Genomic DNA, 17,806 nt, shown 5'->3' on the forward strand with positions numbered 1-17,806 from the left:
TGTAAAGCCCTTTCAAGATATCAGTTTGTTAAACCTCACAACACCCCTGTGAGGTAGGTATTACCCCCCCATTTTACAGACGGGGGGAACTGAGGCACAGAGAAATGCAATGGCTTGGCCAAGACCGTTGGGCAAGCCAATGACTCAGGCAGGAGGTCTTCCTGCTCTTGTTCCCGGCTTGTGGCTCCTTCCCCCTTTGGACAGCAGAGTGGTAGCAGCTCACAGAGCCACTGCTGGGCTTGTCCCACGAGCGGGGAACATGCAACGTTGATGGGGGGCTCCTGAGCCCCTTGAAAGCACCCTGGTAACCAGTTGCCACCAGTACTCCAGACATTAAACCATTTCCCAGACATCTTCTCCTTCCAGGTAGAACCCCAAGATTGTCACTGTTTTTTCTTGTGCAGTCAGCCAGGAGGAGCCTGAGAACTTGGATCCTTGATGGAAACATCCAAGCACAGTCCAAACTGGGAACCACGTTTTTCTCATGACAAATGTCTCCCCGGAGACAATGCCCAGCATTGAGCTCTGGTGGCAATGGGTGGGGGTTGAGGGGTCTCATCAGACATGGAGGAGAAGGTGGAGGTAGCTAGTAGGATATTACACAGCTTTCGCTGCCACTGTCATCAGCAACTTTCATCAATGTTGGATGTTCCCTTGACCCCAAGTCATCCCATCCCAGCCCATGTGCAATGTCAATCGGAAATTAAAGCTGGGGGGTAGATTGGCCAGGAAGTGATGCCAGGAGTGGTGGTGGAGTCTCCATCGTGGCATCCCCACCACCAGCCCACCCAAACCCTTGGTTATGTCATGGTACTGATTTCCCCTCTCCTCCCCCACCACTACAGTTTTTGTGCTGAATACATATTGTCTTATAAAAATAGTCCTCTGGTATCAAAAGACAAATAAGAGAGGAATAAAAGACCCCTGTCGCCAGCATCAGTGCAAATCGGGAGAGCCAGCTCAGGAAGGATGGGCTTAAGTGTCCTTGGTCTGTCACTTCTTCAAGGGGAAGGAGGTTGATTGGACTTTGATGGCTGGGACTGGCCTAGAGCAAGAAGAAAGGAAACAACTTATTTGAGTGCAAAGACCAAGCATCCTTCACTTCCACCACAACCATCTTTCCACAGCTCAGGGAAGACAGACCAGCTGCTGTCCCTGAGACCCGAGGGGACCTGGGACAGTCATGCTCACCCATGTCCTCTCTCAAAAATACAACACCAAATTGTATCACTTGGAGGTGTTTTCCTTTGGTGTACCCTCAAAATGCCAATAGGATGCAGAGTCCACCAAAGCATGTGATGGCACCGGGCAGTAACCAACTGGGAGCCCGCCGGCCACAGGAGTGATGTCCCCCAAGGGGTTACTGCTTGTGGCTTCCCAAAAACAGCCGAGGTGGTTTGTCCACTACCAAGAGACATCACCAAATCAGACAACCCGATATGGACCCTATAGTCCATCTTGGGAATCCATGAAATCTTCCACCTCATCCATTCAGGAAAGACAGCAGTTCCCTGGCCCTCTCCTAGCACATTGACAGTCTCAAGTCATGAATCCAGACCAGGACCACAAGCATGTCCTGCTCCCTGGTACAAGTCTGGCCCTGCCAGTCAACGCTTTCTGATCTGGACACCATTTCAAGAGAAGATGGCCAGGGACTGCTCCTGGAGCAAGGACAAAACCACACTGACTGGAGAGGGAGCCAAGTTTGGCTGATGGGATGTGCCAAATGTCCCTTTTGGGACCACGGAAAGGCCTGTCATATCTACTAGAAGAGACCAGCGATAGTGATTGAGTTACACTGAGAAATTTTGGGGCATATTCAGCCTCCTTGTGGTGACAACTACAAAAGCATTAGAATCTAAAATGGTCCAAGATGGTCAAAGCAGTAATTAGCAAAGCAGACTGTCTGGACATGAGGGTCAGCTTCAGTCCAGAGTGATGCCTTCTCTCCGTGGTCTACAGGAGGATATGGAAGTGCAGTCCCATGAGGTTCCACTGACCCATTTCCAGAGGATTTAGCAATACAGCAAGAGCTGAAAGCATTAGCGATATTGTAAAGGAGTTAGACTGAATCTCCCAGTTCCAAACTGGGAAGTCCATGTCCTCCATTCCCTTGGACACAGCTGCCCAAGCCCTGCTACTGAGTACTAAGAGGGCCAATGTCCTGCTCATCTAAGAGCCCCTGGGAAGGGGTCCCAGCCCAGTGCTTAACCAAAGGCCACCCGCCACAAGCAGCACAGACCATCCCCCCATGGTCCTGCGTGGTGTCTGTGACTCACCTTTGAGGTGGCATCGGTCTGTAGGGAGGAAAGATGAAACAGAGCATCAGTGTCCATCCCTTCACTCCACTTGCTCCCAGCATCTCACCAGCAGCCCTCTCTGTGCTTTGAGACTGGGGGCCGTACGCATTCATTCATGTCCCTTAACCTATCAGGACCCTATAAGACCCAAAGGCCCAAACTTGGTCACCACTGGCTAACTTTGGCCAAACCCTGTAGGTTCCTATGAGGTGGAGGCACTCCTGCAGACCCCAGACACCCACAGCTGCCTTGTGCTGGTGGTCAGGAGGCTTTTCTCCTGCACCATGCAAGATGGAGCATGGGCACAGGGTTGTTTGTGTACATAGGGTACACTGGGATATCTGAATTTCTTTCTATCTGTTGTTGCTGCCCCAAGATGCTCCATACAAGATCCCCAACAGCCTACAGACCAGTTACCTCAAAGCTGGTGGGCTTCAAATGCCTCTGTAGCTACAGCAGCAGGTACAGACCTGCAGAACCCAGAGCCCAGAGCATTTCTCCTGCTCCTCAGCAGCCTGACCTGTACACACCAACCATATTGGGGAGGAGCAGGAGAAGCCCTGGTCATGGTGAAGACACCACGAGGGCCAGACCAGAGGACACCAGTGACATTTGGGACGTCCCACCCAGACGTGACCCACAAGACCCCCCACTGCGTCCACCTGCAGGACCCCAGCGGTGGTGGGAGGTAGCTCAGCTCCTATCTCCACTTACTTTAATGGCCTTGTAGGGTGGCTCATGGCGCTTATACCCGACGCCTTGAAGTTGGTAGGAGGGACCATGACCAGCAGGGTCTGTCCATGTGCAGGAGGCAGCTCTTTGGCCAGAAGAGGACTTCCAGGCAGAGGGCGACGGGGAGGCTGGTGCTTTGGGACGACCTGGGATGGAGAGAGAAAACATCCTTAGAAAACATCCAGTGACCTTCTACAAACATCTATCCCCTGCTGCAGAACTGAGATGCTTCAAAGCATGTAGGAACACCACCCAAACTACCTTAATATATTCTCATTACCTAATGAGCTTTCCTCACCATTGCAACAGATTAATCTCTTAGGGTGGAATGACAGCCCAACCCATAGAATCATAGAATCATTTTGACTGGAAAAGACCCTCAAGATCATCGAGTCCAGCAGTCCACCCAGCACTGCCAAGTCCACCACTGCCCCATGTCCTGAGAACCTCATGTCCGTCTGTCCAGCCCCCCAGGGATGGTGACTCCAGCACTGCCCTGGGCAGCCTGTTCCAATGCCCCACAGCCCTTTGGGGAAGAAATTGGTCCCCAGATCCAACCTCAGCCTCCCCTGGCGCAACTTGAGGCCGTTTCCTCTGCTCCTGGCGCTTGTTCCTGGGGAGCAGAGCCCGACCTCCCTGGCTCCAAGCTCCTTTCAGGCAGTTCAGAGATCAGAAGGTCTCCCCTCAGCTCCTGTTCTCCAGCTGAACCCCCAGGTCCCTCAGCCGCTCCATCACACTTGTGCTCCAGCCCCTCACCAGCTCCATTCCCTTCTCTCAACTCACTCCAGCACCTCAAGCCCTTTCTTGGCATGAGGGGCCCAAAACTGCCCCAGGATTCAAGGTTTGGGCTCCCCAGTGCCCAGCACAGGGACAGTCACTGCCCTGGGCCTGCTGGCCACACCAGTGCTGGTACAACCAGGATGCTGATGGCCTTCTTGGCCACCTGGGCACACTGCTGGCAACCCAAAAGAGCCACAGGCAGCCAAAAAACAGGGGATTTCTTTAAGTCTGGAAGGAAAGTACAGCCAACCAGCAAAGCTCACCAGTGGGGTCCTCACGGGGCTGCAGGGAAGAGGTCTCTTTGGAGGTGGCAACTTGACCTGTGAGACAGCTGTTTTGGTGGGGACCATGGGTGATCTGCTGGCTGGTGGAGGTGGCCTGGCAGGCTTGGGGTCTCTTGGGCGTGGAGGGATGGTGTGCGGAGCCGGGCGAAGAGGATGGACAACATTGACAGGCTGGGAGCTGGGCTGGTAAGCGCTGGGTTTGGGGGGGAATGTGGCCCGTGGTGCCTGCAGGGATAAGAACAAGAGAATTATGGAGAAAATCCTTAGACATGGTTTCCTGGGTGCTGAAACGCAGATGTCACCTCAAGGTCTGGGTGCTAGGGAGTTGCAGGAGGACCATTGGGTATTTATTCCATTTTCTGGGACCACCACTTTCACCATCCTGCCCAAAAGCTGAAAGGTTTTGCTCCTCTCTAACCCTATGAGCACACAGGGATGAGAAAGGTGCTGGGCTCAGGAGCTCTGGTGAAACTATACTAGATCTCCACCAGACAGAAGACATCATCCATTCTGACCTGTACCTGTTGCTTGTCCAGTTGGTAGAGGGAGATGTGATCACCCACGAGTATCAAGTCTCAGAGAGGGAAAGCAAACCTGGAAGGTGAATTATTACTTACTTTATTAGTGTGGCTGGAGGTGGAAATGTTCCGCAAGGTAAAAGCAGCTTTGGGATGGCCACCGGTTGACTTCCGACTGATGGTTTTGTTCCTGCCCGGGATCGAAACGTAAATCACAGTTGGCAAAATAAAGCAACCACTTTTGCAACATCTGCTTCCCGTAATTCCCCACGTCAGCGAAATCCTGTCACCATTAACAGATCGTTAACAGTCTCCCAGTGCTGGGCGAACAGGGATGACAAGTCTGTCTTGAGATAATGAGGGTAATGAAGTAGGTTGTTTGGTTGTGGTGTTTTTTCCTCGAATTATTGCAGGGGCTTTGACATTTGTGCGTGTGTGTCTGTACTGAGAGGGGAAATAATGAGAATATCTAAATTCGGTGCTACTTCAGAGCCCTTCCGATTCTTGCATCCTGCGAGGAGCACATGGTGAGAATCTCCTCAGTACCAGGCCAGGTTCATCATCACTCTCTCGGGTTGTCCTGTCCAAGAGACCATTCCTGCCCTCCTCAGATTGTCCCAGGAGAGAGTGCTTCACATCTCAACCAGGTCTCCTATCAGCTGGGAACAGGACCTGTGCACCATCAGCTCCCCCACAACCATTCCTACCAGGCTGGATGCTGCCAGAAAAGGTTTCAGGGTCACACTGGGTCTTCAAGAGTGAAGGGGGTTAGGACATAACACCCACCTATATGTCTCCTGGCTCCTCCTCCTCATTTCCTTTATCCATTTATTCAGGAGCGAGTTCTCCCGCCGGTACCAGAAGTAAGTGAACATCATCAAGGCCGGGAGGAAGAGCAGGAAGATGAGCAGAAGGGATATGAAGATGGCTTCATGATCTGGCAGGGAAAGCACAAAGGTGAGCGTGGGCCTGGGAGACCCAGCAGCCTCCAGCTTCACTCAATGCAAACATCAGTCCGGTATCCTCATTCCCAGCCACCCAGGCTGGAAATATCAGTGCTGATCGCACCTCCCAAAAGGGAGCGGTACCATCTGGTGGCTTCTGATTAAAATCGGTGGCCACAGAATCACAGACTGGATGGGATTGAAGGGACCTCTGGAGATCATCCAGTCCAACCCAACTGCTCACGCAGGGTCACCAGAGCAGATCGCATGGGATCATGTCCAGGTGGGTTTGAACGTCTCCAGAGAAGGAGACTCCACAACCTCTTTGGGCAGCCTGGGCCAGGCTCTGGCACCTCCCAGCAAAGAAGTTTCTCCTCATATTGAGATGGAACCTCCTGTGTTTCTGTCGGTGCCCATTGCCCCTCACCCTGTCATTAGGCACCACTGAACAGAGTCTGGTCCATCCTCTGACACCCACCCTGGAGATATTTATCAGCATAAATAAGGTTCACTCTCAGCTTCTCCTCTCTAGGTTGCCACCAAGAAACAAGAGCTGGGCACAGGCTGTGAGTCAACCTGAACGCACCCAACCCAGCACATCTGGGAGCAGAGCTGCCAGCAGCTTTATGGCCCCATCTACCCCTCTGGTGTCATCACTCCAGCCCCAGCAGTGTCACAAGGCACTGCACCAGGAGTCGTGACTCACTGTCGCGCTGCACGGGGCCACTGTCCACACTGCCACCCAAGCCTGGCTTCTCGCAGTAGGGGGGAGCCCAGCCGGCATCACAGTGACAGTTCTTGTTGCTGTTGCAAACCTGCAGGATGAGAAGGACAGTTGGAGACCACAAGGGACACATGGAAACAATGGTCCATATGGTGGGGACGAGAGCAGGTGGCCAATGATAGGAGTCTGTGACTGTGTGGCCCTCAAATGTGTGATTGCAATGTACAGAGGTGTTTTCTTAATGACACTTCCATTACTCTGCTTTTTGCAGAAACCTTGAACTGGTATCTGATATCCCCAGTTTTCACACCGCTCAACTAGACAAGCTTGATGCCCTTAATACTTTGCATTAGGCCAGAAGTTTGTTAAAAATCTTCCCCTGAGGGTTTTTCCCACTAAGCCACAGCAGTTCTGAGGTGGAGAACCCAAACCAAGAGCCTTAATGACAATGAGCAGAATGGAAGGGTAAATTTGGGTGTTTCACATATCACATTTCTCTGCATAATCCAGCAGTGATTTTCTTCTTGCTTTATCTGACTAAGTCCTGCATTTTGCAGAGGTCAAACCTTTGTAGCCTTTAAGCTCTGGACAACAGCAGCTCTTATTTGCTGGACCATTTCCCTGCCTTTTTGCAGTCCCAGCTGTGTTTCTGACTCTTGCTTTGCTCTCAGAAGGAACAGCCACCTGCCTTCAACTCTAAACACTTCTCCATTTCAAACTGGACCCTAATCCAAATCTTGCAGATGGTCCTTACATCACGAACGATCTTCTTCCTCTAACTTGGACATGGGTAAGCAAAGACCTCAGCTCTGTCTCACCCATAGCTGATGCATGTTAGAGTTATGAAAAGCAGATGACCACTGCCCTGCAAGGCTCATCCCTGTGGGAGATGCTTAAAAATCTGCTCTCATCTCAGGAGTTTGCCGTATGTCTCAGGCAGTAACTCACCCCATGGCCGTTGCACCGGGAAACACACTTTTCCAGCTCAAAAAGGGAGGCATTCTGGCACCGGCGATCTTTGCAAACCTGGGAGAGAGCCAAGAAGCTGAGGTCAGAGAAAGACCCGAGAGAGGGGGTATGGCGATCTTCTGGCTTCACAGATGGGAGTCCTCTGGAAGGATGTTGTCCTTTGGAAATGCAGGTTGGTTAAATCGTATTGTTGCAGGTCGATGCATTTCACTCCAGTTTTCGGCACAGCCCAGGAAACCTCTGCCATCCCCACATCCAGGACAGCTCGGCAGAGACCAGCCACCCTCCTCCCCTGGCAACCCACCTGGCAGCTCCTGGAGAAGGCATTTCCCATTTGGCCCTAAAAGGCATTTCCTATCTGGCCCTAAAATGCAGTCACCAGCCAAAAAAAAAAAAAGACACAGTATTGCAAAATAAGCCATCCTTTCTCATTAAAATGTCAACATTTTGGCCTTCCATCCCAAACCAGTATGAAAATTTCACAATTAAATCGGCAAATAGGAGAGGTCCTATCTCCACCACAAGCTCTGTCTGGCAAGCATCCCTGCTACCATGTTGTCTACCAGGCTTCTGCCCTTTCTCAGCTGAACTGACCCTCTGTAAAGTACTTAGAGATGCAGGGGATGTAAAAGAGACTAATGCTCAGTTACCAGCATCAGTTTGCATTCGTCATCTTGATTCCTACCATGGCTTTCCCCTGGGAAAGTTTATTCGTAGGAGGAAGCCTCATCCATCAAGTCCCGGGGCATGAGATTCTTTTTGGGTTTGCTCCACAATGTATTAAATCAGTAAAGTGTGGAGGACAGAGAGAAAAATTTGGTGGCCTACACAAGTATCTGGTGATGTCTAGAAATGCCTTAGCTGAGATGTCACCAGGGCAATGTCTACAAGTGTGTGGGAAACCACATCCCACGGCCAAGCCGTAACACAGAGAAGAGTCAATGATCACATTGGTGCTGGGATAAGAATCATAGAATCAAAGAAACACCTAATCATTTTGGTTGGAAAAGACCCTCAAGATCAAGTCCAGCCATTAACCCAACCCTGACACTACTCCATGTCCCTTACAACCTCATCTCCGTGTCTATCCAACCCCTCCAGGGATGGTGACTCCACCACTGCCCTGGGCAGCCTGTTCCAATGCTCCTGAAGGAGACCGCAGCTCTAGGAAGATGTACTCACCATCCCATCTCCACATTTTGTCCCAGTCATCACCAGCCCGGGGTCAGACAGGTCTTCTTCATCATCCTTCGCTGTGTACATGTAGGTTCCCCGGCACGTCACCTCCCGCCCGTTGAAACGGATGGTGGTGTCGATGGAGACAGTGTTGGTCCCCTGGGGCTTCTTAGCTGAGCTCTGGCACTGGATCTTCCCACACATCGCATCCCTGGGAGCAGGACACAGCCAAGATGAGGGCAGGAGAGGTGGGTCCAGCCACCTCACCCTCCATGCCCCTTCACCCCCTGCCCGCAGGCTCACCTCCCTCTGAATTTATGGCCGCAGGAGGTTGTGATGGGAGAGGCCCAACAGGGTCATAGAATCATAGAATCATGGGATCATGGAATCATAGAATCATTTCAGTTGGAAGAGACCCTCAGGATCATTGAGTCCAAACATAACCTAACCCTAGCAATACCCCATGTCCCTGAGAACCTCATCTCCACATCTATTCAACCGCTCTGGGGATGGTGACTCCACCGCTGCCCTGGGCAGCCTGTTCCAATGCCCAACAGCCCTTTCCAAGAAGAATTTTCTCCTAATATCCAATCTAAACCTCCCCTGGTGCAACTTGAGGCCATTTCCTCTCATCCCCTGGTCAGAAAGGGCCTTAGATAAATCATGGACAGCACAGAGAAATGCTGGAGGGAACAGACAAGGTGGTCTCTCTAACATCCCCAGTTTAACTGGGAACACGGGAGAGCACACTCTCCCTAAATAGCATCTCCTGCTGATGCTGTCTCTGATTTTCCCTCCAGGCTGGGCTGGGAGGTGGTGCGTGGTGGGACAGCCTCCCAGCACTGATGGGGACTAAGCCAAGGAAGAACCTGGTGGCTTCCTCAGGTCCAAAATGGAGCTGTCCCAAGCGGTCATGCCAGGAGAGTGGGCAGCAGAGGGCTGTGGGTGCAAGAGGAGGAGATGAGGCACCCATGGGTGCCAGCGCTGCACCCACCTCTTGTCGCATTTCACGTAGCGCCCTTGGCTGTCCTTGCCGCAGTTGCCATAGGTGTTGCCAGCCATGTTCACGTCCTGGAAACAGGCGTCTGGGGCTGGCCAGGCACCTGCAGGGAGGGAGGAAAGGTCCTGTGTGGGATGGGAAATCATAAAATCATAGAATCACAGAATACCGTGTTGGAAAGAACCATGAGGATCATCTGGTCCAACCTTTCTTGTCAATAGCCCGGTCTAGATAAGATGGTCCAGCACCCTGTCCAACTGACTCTAAAACATGTCTAATTGTTCTCATCATGTTCCAGCCTCGGGTCATTCCTGTGGCTCCTCTGGCCCCTTTCCAGCAGGTCCATGTGTGTTTGTGCTGAGGACCCAGAGCTGGACCAGCACTGCAGGGGGTCTCAGCAGATCAGGGCAGAGGGGCAGAATCATGTAATGTATGGGCTGTTTGTAATGTATGGGCTGTAGGTAATGTATGGGCTGTAGGTAATGTATGGGCTGTAGGTAATGTACAGGCTGTATTTAATGTACAGGCTCTATGCAGTGTGGGGTCCATAGGCAGAGGGTAGATGGGCTGTGCAGAGCAGAGAAGCAGGCACCTATGGATGTGTGTGCAAAGCACCCCCAGACCTCCACGCCAGCCCCATGGATGCAAATGCCAACCCTGGATGGGGCCATCAAGGACCATGGGGATGCAGAGACCCAACGTGGCTCCTGCTCTGGAAACAGGTGACAAGGAGACAGGGCTGGGGCTGGTGGGACTCACCAGGTCCCCAGAGCTGGACACATTGCTGGTGGTGGGTCATGCACATGCCGTTGTTGCAATAAGCCTCGCCGTAGGCACAGGAGGAGCCGTCCAGCAGGTAGACGTTGGCCGGGCAGTAGGGTGAAGCACCCGTGCAGTATTCGGGGAGGTCGCAGGATCCCGCCGCCTCCCTGCAGATCGTCCCAGCCACCTTGAGCTGCCACAGGAGGAGAGAGAAGCATCAGGACCAAGGGGCAGTGAAGGGGCTAAGACAGGAATGACGCTGCCTCCCAGTACAGCTTGGGGCCATAAACCATCTATAATGTCCCCTGTGGAACTACATGGGGCTGCCAAGGTATAAATCCACATAGATAAAGATATCTATATAGATAAAGATATCTATATAGATATATAGATATATAGATATATAGAAATATAGATATATAGATATATAGATATATAGATATATAGATATATAGATATATAGATATATAGATATATAGATATATAAAGATGGGCTCCAGCCACAAAGCAGCCAGTAGAGATTCCCCTGCAGACACAAGTCTATCAGTAACCATCTGGCATCAGGGGGGCTTTGGCCATATGAACATAAAGCACATGAGTCCTAAGGGAATGCTGGGGATATGTATGTCCCTGCTCAGCCCATGGGCATGATAGGGGTACAGTGGGGTCTTACCTTGCAGTTCTGGCAGCAATCACCATGGGCACACTGGGCTCCTGCCTTCAGCGTGCAGTTGTGTGCATTGCAGCATGGGTTGGTGCATTCCTGGGTGGGGAGACGGAGAAGAAGAAGACACCACCATGACCAGTGAGTCTATCCCTTCCCCTTTGCTGCCTCCAGCCCCTTGTCCGCCTGTCGCAGCATTGCTTTTGTCATTTTGGTGATGGGGAAACTGAGGCAGGAGGAGGATGAGGAAAATCTGAGCACTCTGGGGCAATGTCAAGAAGAAAGCCAGGATGCTTTCCAGAGGTGGTAGATGTTCCATCCCTAGAGACATCCCAGGCCAGGCTGGATGGGGCTCTGAGCAACCTGAGCTGGTGATGATGTCCCTGCTCATGGCAGGGGTGGCACTGGGGGAGCTTGGGAGGTCCCTTCAACCCAAATTATTCTGTCATTCTGTGATCAGGCTAAATAGATTTAGGATGATGGGACCAGGAAAAACCTTTGGGATGAAGACCCTGTGGTGACCAGCAAACATCTTTCCCTTGGAAATACCCCTCTCTACATGGTCTACATCCTGCCACCCACCAGCTGAGCTGAGCTGCAAAAGCCTCTGCAGGAAAGCGATGCAGCACCCAGCACCGTACCTCCACCTCCCCGCAGTCACAGTCTTCTCCTTCCTCCAGAAAGCCGTTGCCGCATTTCCGTCCCACCACCAGGTCCTTGGTGTCGGGCAGGTTGAACAGACACATGCCACCTCCCTTCTGGAAGTAGTTCTCCAGCTGCCTCTTGCTGCAGGAGCTGAACACGCGAGGGAAGGGGTGTCTGTGCAGGGGAGACATGGGGAGGGATGAGAATTGAGGTGATCAGGACATGGAGAAGGTGGAAAACCACAGTGAGAGCTGGGAAATAGGGACATGGGACAACAGGCACAAAGCCTTCCAAGAGCAGAAGACACCATCATACATTAAGATCATTAACATAAGATGGCCTCAAGTTGTGCCAGGGGAGGTTGAGGTTGGATCTGGGGAACAATTTCTTCCCCAAAGGGCTGTGGGGCATTGGAACAGGCTGCCCAGGGCAGTGCTGGAGTCACCATCCCTGGAGGGTTGGACAGACGGACATGAGGTTCTCAGGACATGGGGCAGTGCCAGGGGTGGGGGAACGGTTGGACTCCATGAACTTGAGGATCTCTTCCAACCAAAATTATTCTATGAGCCCCAAAGTTCACCCATGTCTGCAGGCTCTGCCAGCTCGATGCTGGCGTAGGTGTCACCTCTGTGCCTCGGTCCCCTGCACCTGGGACACCGCAGCCCCCCCTGTCCCGACCACAAGGCAGGTCTGCACATCTGCAGTGACTATCTGCCCAGGATGTGTGCTCAGGATGTGCCTGCTCTCACTGAGCCGCTGACGGGAAATACCCGTGTGGGGCTATATAAATAACTCTGAGACCGAGATGGAGAAAAATCCTCTAAAAAATAAAAATGGGAAAGAAACACAAAAAACCTGTATTAAATCATTCACAAGGCCTGAGTAGCAGAAAAATAATTAAAAAGACCATTCTACATTTTATATCATTTTTCTAACAGCACAACTGGCCTTTCCCCTAAGGAGCCAGAGAGAAACGGTGATTTTCTAGAAGAGCTCTGAGCACGGCTCTTCTGTAATTTTGCACAAGTTCATGGGGTTTTTTTGGTGTGCAATGCATAAAGAAGGAGGAAGCAGAGAGTACGAGCTGTGCAGCGCTCTCCGCTTCAGACCTGGTTTCATTTCCTTCTATCGCTGAAAAAACAGATTTTCATTGCATATGAGGACATCTCAATTTCCGAGATGACACAGAGGGCTTTTTCTAAAAGTAATTTTGAAGTCTGGGGGAAATCTCTTGAGCTATAGGGAAAGCTCTAAGTCCACGTAAATTATGGGAGGGTGAGCAAATAAATAGATCTATAAGCTGGTGCGTGAAGGTGCAAAGAGGGACGGGCTGAAGATCGCCAAAAATGTGTTTTCTGCCCATGTGGGGAAAAAGTAATTAAGTAAAAGAAGAAAGAAATGTCATGGGAGACGTCAGCTTTGCCTGGGAGGGGTGAGCAGGGGCAGAGCTACAGCATCTGCTGTTGCTTTGCACTGGTGGGTGGGGGCAGGATAATTAATTAGTAGGAAGGCAGGATAATTAATTAGCAGGAGAACTAAACAAACAAGGGCACAACTGTCTCATCCTGGAAAATTGGTGATTTTGCCCAACACAATCCACCTAGGCAGAGATTAACCCTGTGAGGTCATGGAAAAACAGCGTGAGGACACCCCCAAACCACAGCATGGGGTTTAGATGTTATTTATTAAATGGAAGAGCTGATGGGTTCAAATAAGGGGAATAAACAGCCGCTTTTCTGCAGTGCAGTGAAATTTGGGATGACTGTGTTTTCGGGAGCTGGAAAACCCCACAGAAGGAACTTTGAAAAGTGGCACCAACCAGCTGAATTTCTTACGGCTCTGGGATGAATTAAAGGGAAAAAAAACCTGGAGGGATGTTAGAGGGTTTAAAAGCCAATGACGGCCTCTCCAGAGCATCCTGCACACAGATTTAGTGGGGTTGGGGTGAGGGATGTGAGCTCACCCCCCCGCAGCATGGCTGGGGACTGGGCACCCCTTGGCTCCTCTGGTCTTGCAATAAAGAACAATTCCATTGTGCTGAGGTGTGGGTTAGCACAGGAAAATATTTTGGATTCCTGTAACATGTCTAGCAGATAACATGATAAGGAGGCTGAGGGGAGACCTTCTGATCTCTGACCTGCCTGAAAGGAGCTTGGAGCCAGGGGGGGTCGGGCTCTGCTCCCCAGGAACAAGCGCCAGGAGCAGAGGAAACGGCCTCAAGTTGCACCAGGGGAGGTTGAGGTTGGATGTGGGAACAATTTCTTCCCCAAAGGGCTGTGGGGCATTGGAACAGGCTGCCCAGGGCAGTGCTGGAGTCACCATCCCTGGAGGGCTGGACAGACAGACATGAGGCTCTCAGGACATGGGGCAGGGACAGGGGTGGGTTATGGTTGGACTCAATGATCCTGAGGAGCTTTTCCAACCAAAATGATTCTGTGATTCTATGCAACGGGACACTGCACCCATGGGAGACTTGCAGGCTAGGACCCCTTCCCTGCTACTCAGCTCACTACATCCCATCCCATCCCATCCCACCCCCATCACCACTTACCCAGTGGCCGCTGCCATGACACAACCACCTTGTTCTGGGGTGGCCTCCACACAGCAGCCAGTGCTGTCGTGGCTCATGCCAAAATTGTGGCCAATTTCGTGGGCCATGGTGGCAGCTGCTCCGATGGGCTGCTCCGAGTGGTCCTGTGTAGGGATGGGCGATGTGTCAGCACAGCAGCTGGGAGCGATGGAGAGGGGTGATCCCACAGCAGGGAGTGGGGCTGGGGTGATGGAGGGACCACAACATCCCTGGGATTGCAACTGGATCCCGTGGGAGGGATGGAGGAGGATTCGGGGTAGAGTGGGGTTTGGTCTCCTAAAAGTCCAATATGGGACTGCTGGGAAGCTCTTTTGCTGGAGCCAACTGCTGAAAAGCTGGACCCTTGGAAGGTGCATCCCAAAAACCAGAAACCTCAGTACCCCACACCAGCACACTACCCAGGGACCACAGGTTACCAGGGCCACCATCTCCCCATCAGGAGGAGAATAAGAGTGATCTGACGTGGAGGTGGCCCTACAAATCCGGAGAGTCCAAGCAGGGAATAAGCAGGGGCTGTTCAATATGAGGGGCAGAAGCAACATAGGAGATCCCAATGCTGCTGCAAGCTGGGGGTGTACATGGGGTGGGAGACCTTCAAATCAGCCCTTACTCTCTTTGGTACTTGGCCAACATCAATGAGGGTGGTAAAACATTGGCCCAGGTTGGCCAGAGAGGTGGTGGATGAACCATCCCTGGAGACATCCCAGGCCAGGCTGGACGGGGCTCTGAGCAACCTGAGCTGGTGAAGATGTCCCTGCTCATGGCAGGGGTGGGAATGGATGAGCTTGGAAGGTCCTTTCAACCCAAACTGTTCCATGATTCTATGATATGAGAAAAGTAAGGGGCTACCAGTATCACTATTCCCTCTCAGTCTGTATCCCAGGATCAACCCCAGAAGGCTGGTCCTCCCATCCCATGAAGAACCCCAGCAAGACAGGATGGTGTTGTGTTCTCCCAGCCTGCGAGGAGCACCTAGGACCTCCCTGTGTCCCTCTTACCACGCTGACACCCCCGGAGTTATCCGCACTGCACATCCCCTCCAGCGGGGCCATGCCGATGGTTGTCCCCCTGAACGTCTTCCCTCTGTCCGGAAAGGAGAACAAGGGGACAATTAGCACCCTGGGGTGGTTTGGAGACCCCAGTCCAAGCTGGGACCTCTAGCCCTAATGTCCCCATATGCAAAGGGCGGCTCACGTCAGCAGCTGGGCATTGTCGTGCTTCTTGCGTGACCTCAGGGCCTTCTTCCACTGCAGGAAGGCCCAGAGCGTGGCGTTGGCATCGCTGGTGACGGCACACTGGTCCCGCTCTGTCCACACCTCCAGGCCGATCAGGGCCACCTTGATATTCAGTGACCTGTAAAACTGCAGGGAGGGGACAGGGATGGAGAGGACAGGAGTGGCATTCGCTGTACATCCTCCATCCCTGGCACCGCGTTGCAGCTGGTAGGTCTCCATGCTTTCCTTCCAGCTGGGTGACCCGGGGACACACTTGTCCCAAATCCATTGGCAAGTATGAGCTCTACAGGCACAGGTGTGGGCACAGGAACCAGTCAGGGTGGCACGATGCCATCCATCAGCTGACAACACCTAAACAAGTCTCTCTTTGTTTGAAAGATGCCAGCATGATCCCCACCACCATCTAATTCCTAGCCCTAGTGGCACGGGGACAGTCCCTGAGGGCCACCACCAGGCTGGCCCAGAGCTCAGGTGCTTTCACAGGCACTGGGAATGATGGAGATGGTCACAAGGGACCTGCAGGTCCCTCTCACCAGCAGTTACCTTGTCCACGTAGTTTGCAATCTCCACGATGCGCTGCTTGGTGTGGCCCAGGTTGAGGTTCTGGTTCCTGTACTGCAGAGAGATGGGGATGGGGAAGAGTCAGTGGAGGAAAAGCAGGGAGGGAGACACAGAGGAGTCCTGGCTTTCGGCAAAGGACCAAGTTTCTGCTTCCCACAGCACTCACCAGTGTGTGATCGGCAACAATGAAGAGCTCCATGTACTTCATGGTTCTCCAGGCATCTCTCTTTGCCTGCATGACAGACAGACAGCAAGGTTTGGAGAAGCAAAGGACTAAGCAGTCCATGGCTCTGGGAATCTGAGGCTGCCCAGAAACCACGGAGCTGCTCAGGAAGAACAGCTGAGAGGGGAAACTGAGGCATGAGGCGACAAGGAAAGTTTCATAGACTCATAGTATAGTTTGGGTTGGAAGGGACCTTCAAAGCTCATCCAGTCCCACCATGAGCAGGGACATCTTCACCAGCTCAGGTTGATCAGAGCCCCGTCCAGCCTGGCGTTGATTAAAATTTGACTGGCTACAGTGTGATGCCCAATGTCACCTCACACCATGTCCCACACAGTGTGATGCAGCACCAGTACCCAACCCACACATATTCCCTTTGAGGTCTCCTGCCCAGACTCAAACCAGATCAGCTGCTCACACAGACACCTCACAACCCATCTGCTTGTGCAACCCTGACCAGAATCACCAAACTGTTCCCCCACCCCTGTCCCTGCCCCATATCCTGAGAACCTCATGTCCGTCTGTCCAACCCTCCAGGGATGGTGACTCCAGCACTGCCCTGGGCAGCCTGTTCCAATGCCCCACAGCCCTTTGGGGAAGAAATTGTTCCCCACATCCAACCTCAACCTCCCATCAGGATGATGCACACCCCACCCCACTGCAGGGATGTATTAGGGACACAGACAATTCCTCTGCCCCTCCATGAGTGAAGGAACCCCAGGCTGGACTTACTCGGTGATTAACTGGCTGGAAGAGCTGAGCGATGTCAGCAATGGTGCTCCCCAAATCATCACCATGGCCACAGGTCCCACCTTGGATGGGCAAGTGCTCTGCTCGGTGGATGACATGTTGGTGGCCCAGCTCAGCGGTCCCCAGGGGTTTCAGGTAGTAGCTGGAGTTGTTGCTCAGCACTATCAGACCCCTGGAAATGGAGAACAACCCCTATGGCTCCTGTGGTGTTTTCACTTCACACCCACAGCCCCTGCTGAGGCCCCACAAACTCACTGCACCTCAGCTTGGCCCACACTCGGGGAGGGAAGGGGACAGACAAGAGGTGGGTGTCTCTGTCAGTACATCCTTGGCATTAAAACCCCTGCACTGGTCAGACCATGCAAATGCGGGACAGCAGCTGGTGGTTGGGACAAGGCAAAGCTCATTTCTGGGGCACCCGCTGTGGAGTGCAGGGTCTTGTTTTCCCCAGAGATGAATTTCCTTGAAGGCAGCTCGTCCTGCCAGAAAAATGTCCTCTCCCCACTCTGCCCACCCTCAGGGTCGGGCGAAGGCTGGGAGACTCATAGAATCACAGAACAGTTTGGGTTGAAGGGACCTTCCCAGCTCCCCCAGTGCCCCCCCTGCCATGACAGGGACATCTTCACCAGCTCAGGTTGCTCAGAGCCCCGTCCAGCCTGGCCTGGGATGTCTCCAGGGATGGTTCATCCACCACCTCTCTGGCCAACCTGGGCCAGGCTCTCACCACCATCAGGGACAACAATTTCTTCCTCATGTCCAGCCTGAATCTCCCTCCTTTAGTTTAAAACCATCACCCCTTGTCCTATCACAATGGGTCCTGGTGAGAAGTCTGAACCCATTGGTGAACAATGGAAAATCAGCCCCATGCAGCACCCAGAGCTGGGCTTGCAGGACCATCAGGGCTGCTCTGGGGGGGTCCCTGCAGAGAAGAAGGGGGCAGCCAGATCCA

General features: G+C 52.6%; 1 protein-coding gene across 1 annotated transcript in view; it reads right to left on the bottom strand.

Moving 5' to 3' along the window:
- Positions 1–970: 970 nt before the first annotated feature.
- Positions 971–17,806, bottom strand: part of ADAM33 (ADAM metallopeptidase domain 33) — a gene marked incomplete at its 5' end in the record, with an annotated part of 31,516 nt that continues 14,680 nt past the window's right edge. Inside the window, 19 exons of the mRNA XM_080343621.1 lie at positions 971–1,045; positions 2,280–2,297; positions 3,015–3,178; positions 4,076–4,321; positions 4,714–4,804; positions 5,401–5,551; positions 6,265–6,373; positions 7,231–7,308; positions 8,434–8,638; positions 9,422–9,530; positions 10,187–10,382; positions 10,863–10,952; positions 11,495–11,672; positions 14,050–14,192; positions 15,087–15,171; positions 15,283–15,449; positions 15,867–15,938; positions 16,051–16,116; positions 16,840–17,029. Of these exons, the coding sequence (XP_080199747.1) occupies positions 994–1,045; positions 2,280–2,297; positions 3,015–3,178; positions 4,076–4,321; positions 4,714–4,804; positions 5,401–5,551; positions 6,265–6,373; positions 7,231–7,308; positions 8,434–8,638; positions 9,422–9,530; positions 10,187–10,382; positions 10,863–10,952; positions 11,495–11,672; positions 14,050–14,192; positions 15,087–15,171; positions 15,283–15,449; positions 15,867–15,938; positions 16,051–16,116; positions 16,840–17,029 (2,410 nt within the window). The 3' untranslated portion in view covers positions 971–993. The remainder of the gene's footprint in view (positions 1,046–2,279; positions 2,298–3,014; positions 3,179–4,075; positions 4,322–4,713; positions 4,805–5,400; positions 5,552–6,264; positions 6,374–7,230; positions 7,309–8,433; positions 8,639–9,421; positions 9,531–10,186; positions 10,383–10,862; positions 10,953–11,494; positions 11,673–14,049; positions 14,193–15,086; positions 15,172–15,282; positions 15,450–15,866; positions 15,939–16,050; positions 16,117–16,839; positions 17,030–17,806) is intronic.

The sequence above is a fragment of the Nesoenas mayeri genome (genome assembly GCF_963082525.1).
Source record: "Nesoenas mayeri genome assembly, chromosome: 4".
Taxonomy (NCBI): Eukaryota; Metazoa; Chordata; class Aves; order Columbiformes; family Columbidae; genus Nesoenas; species Nesoenas mayeri.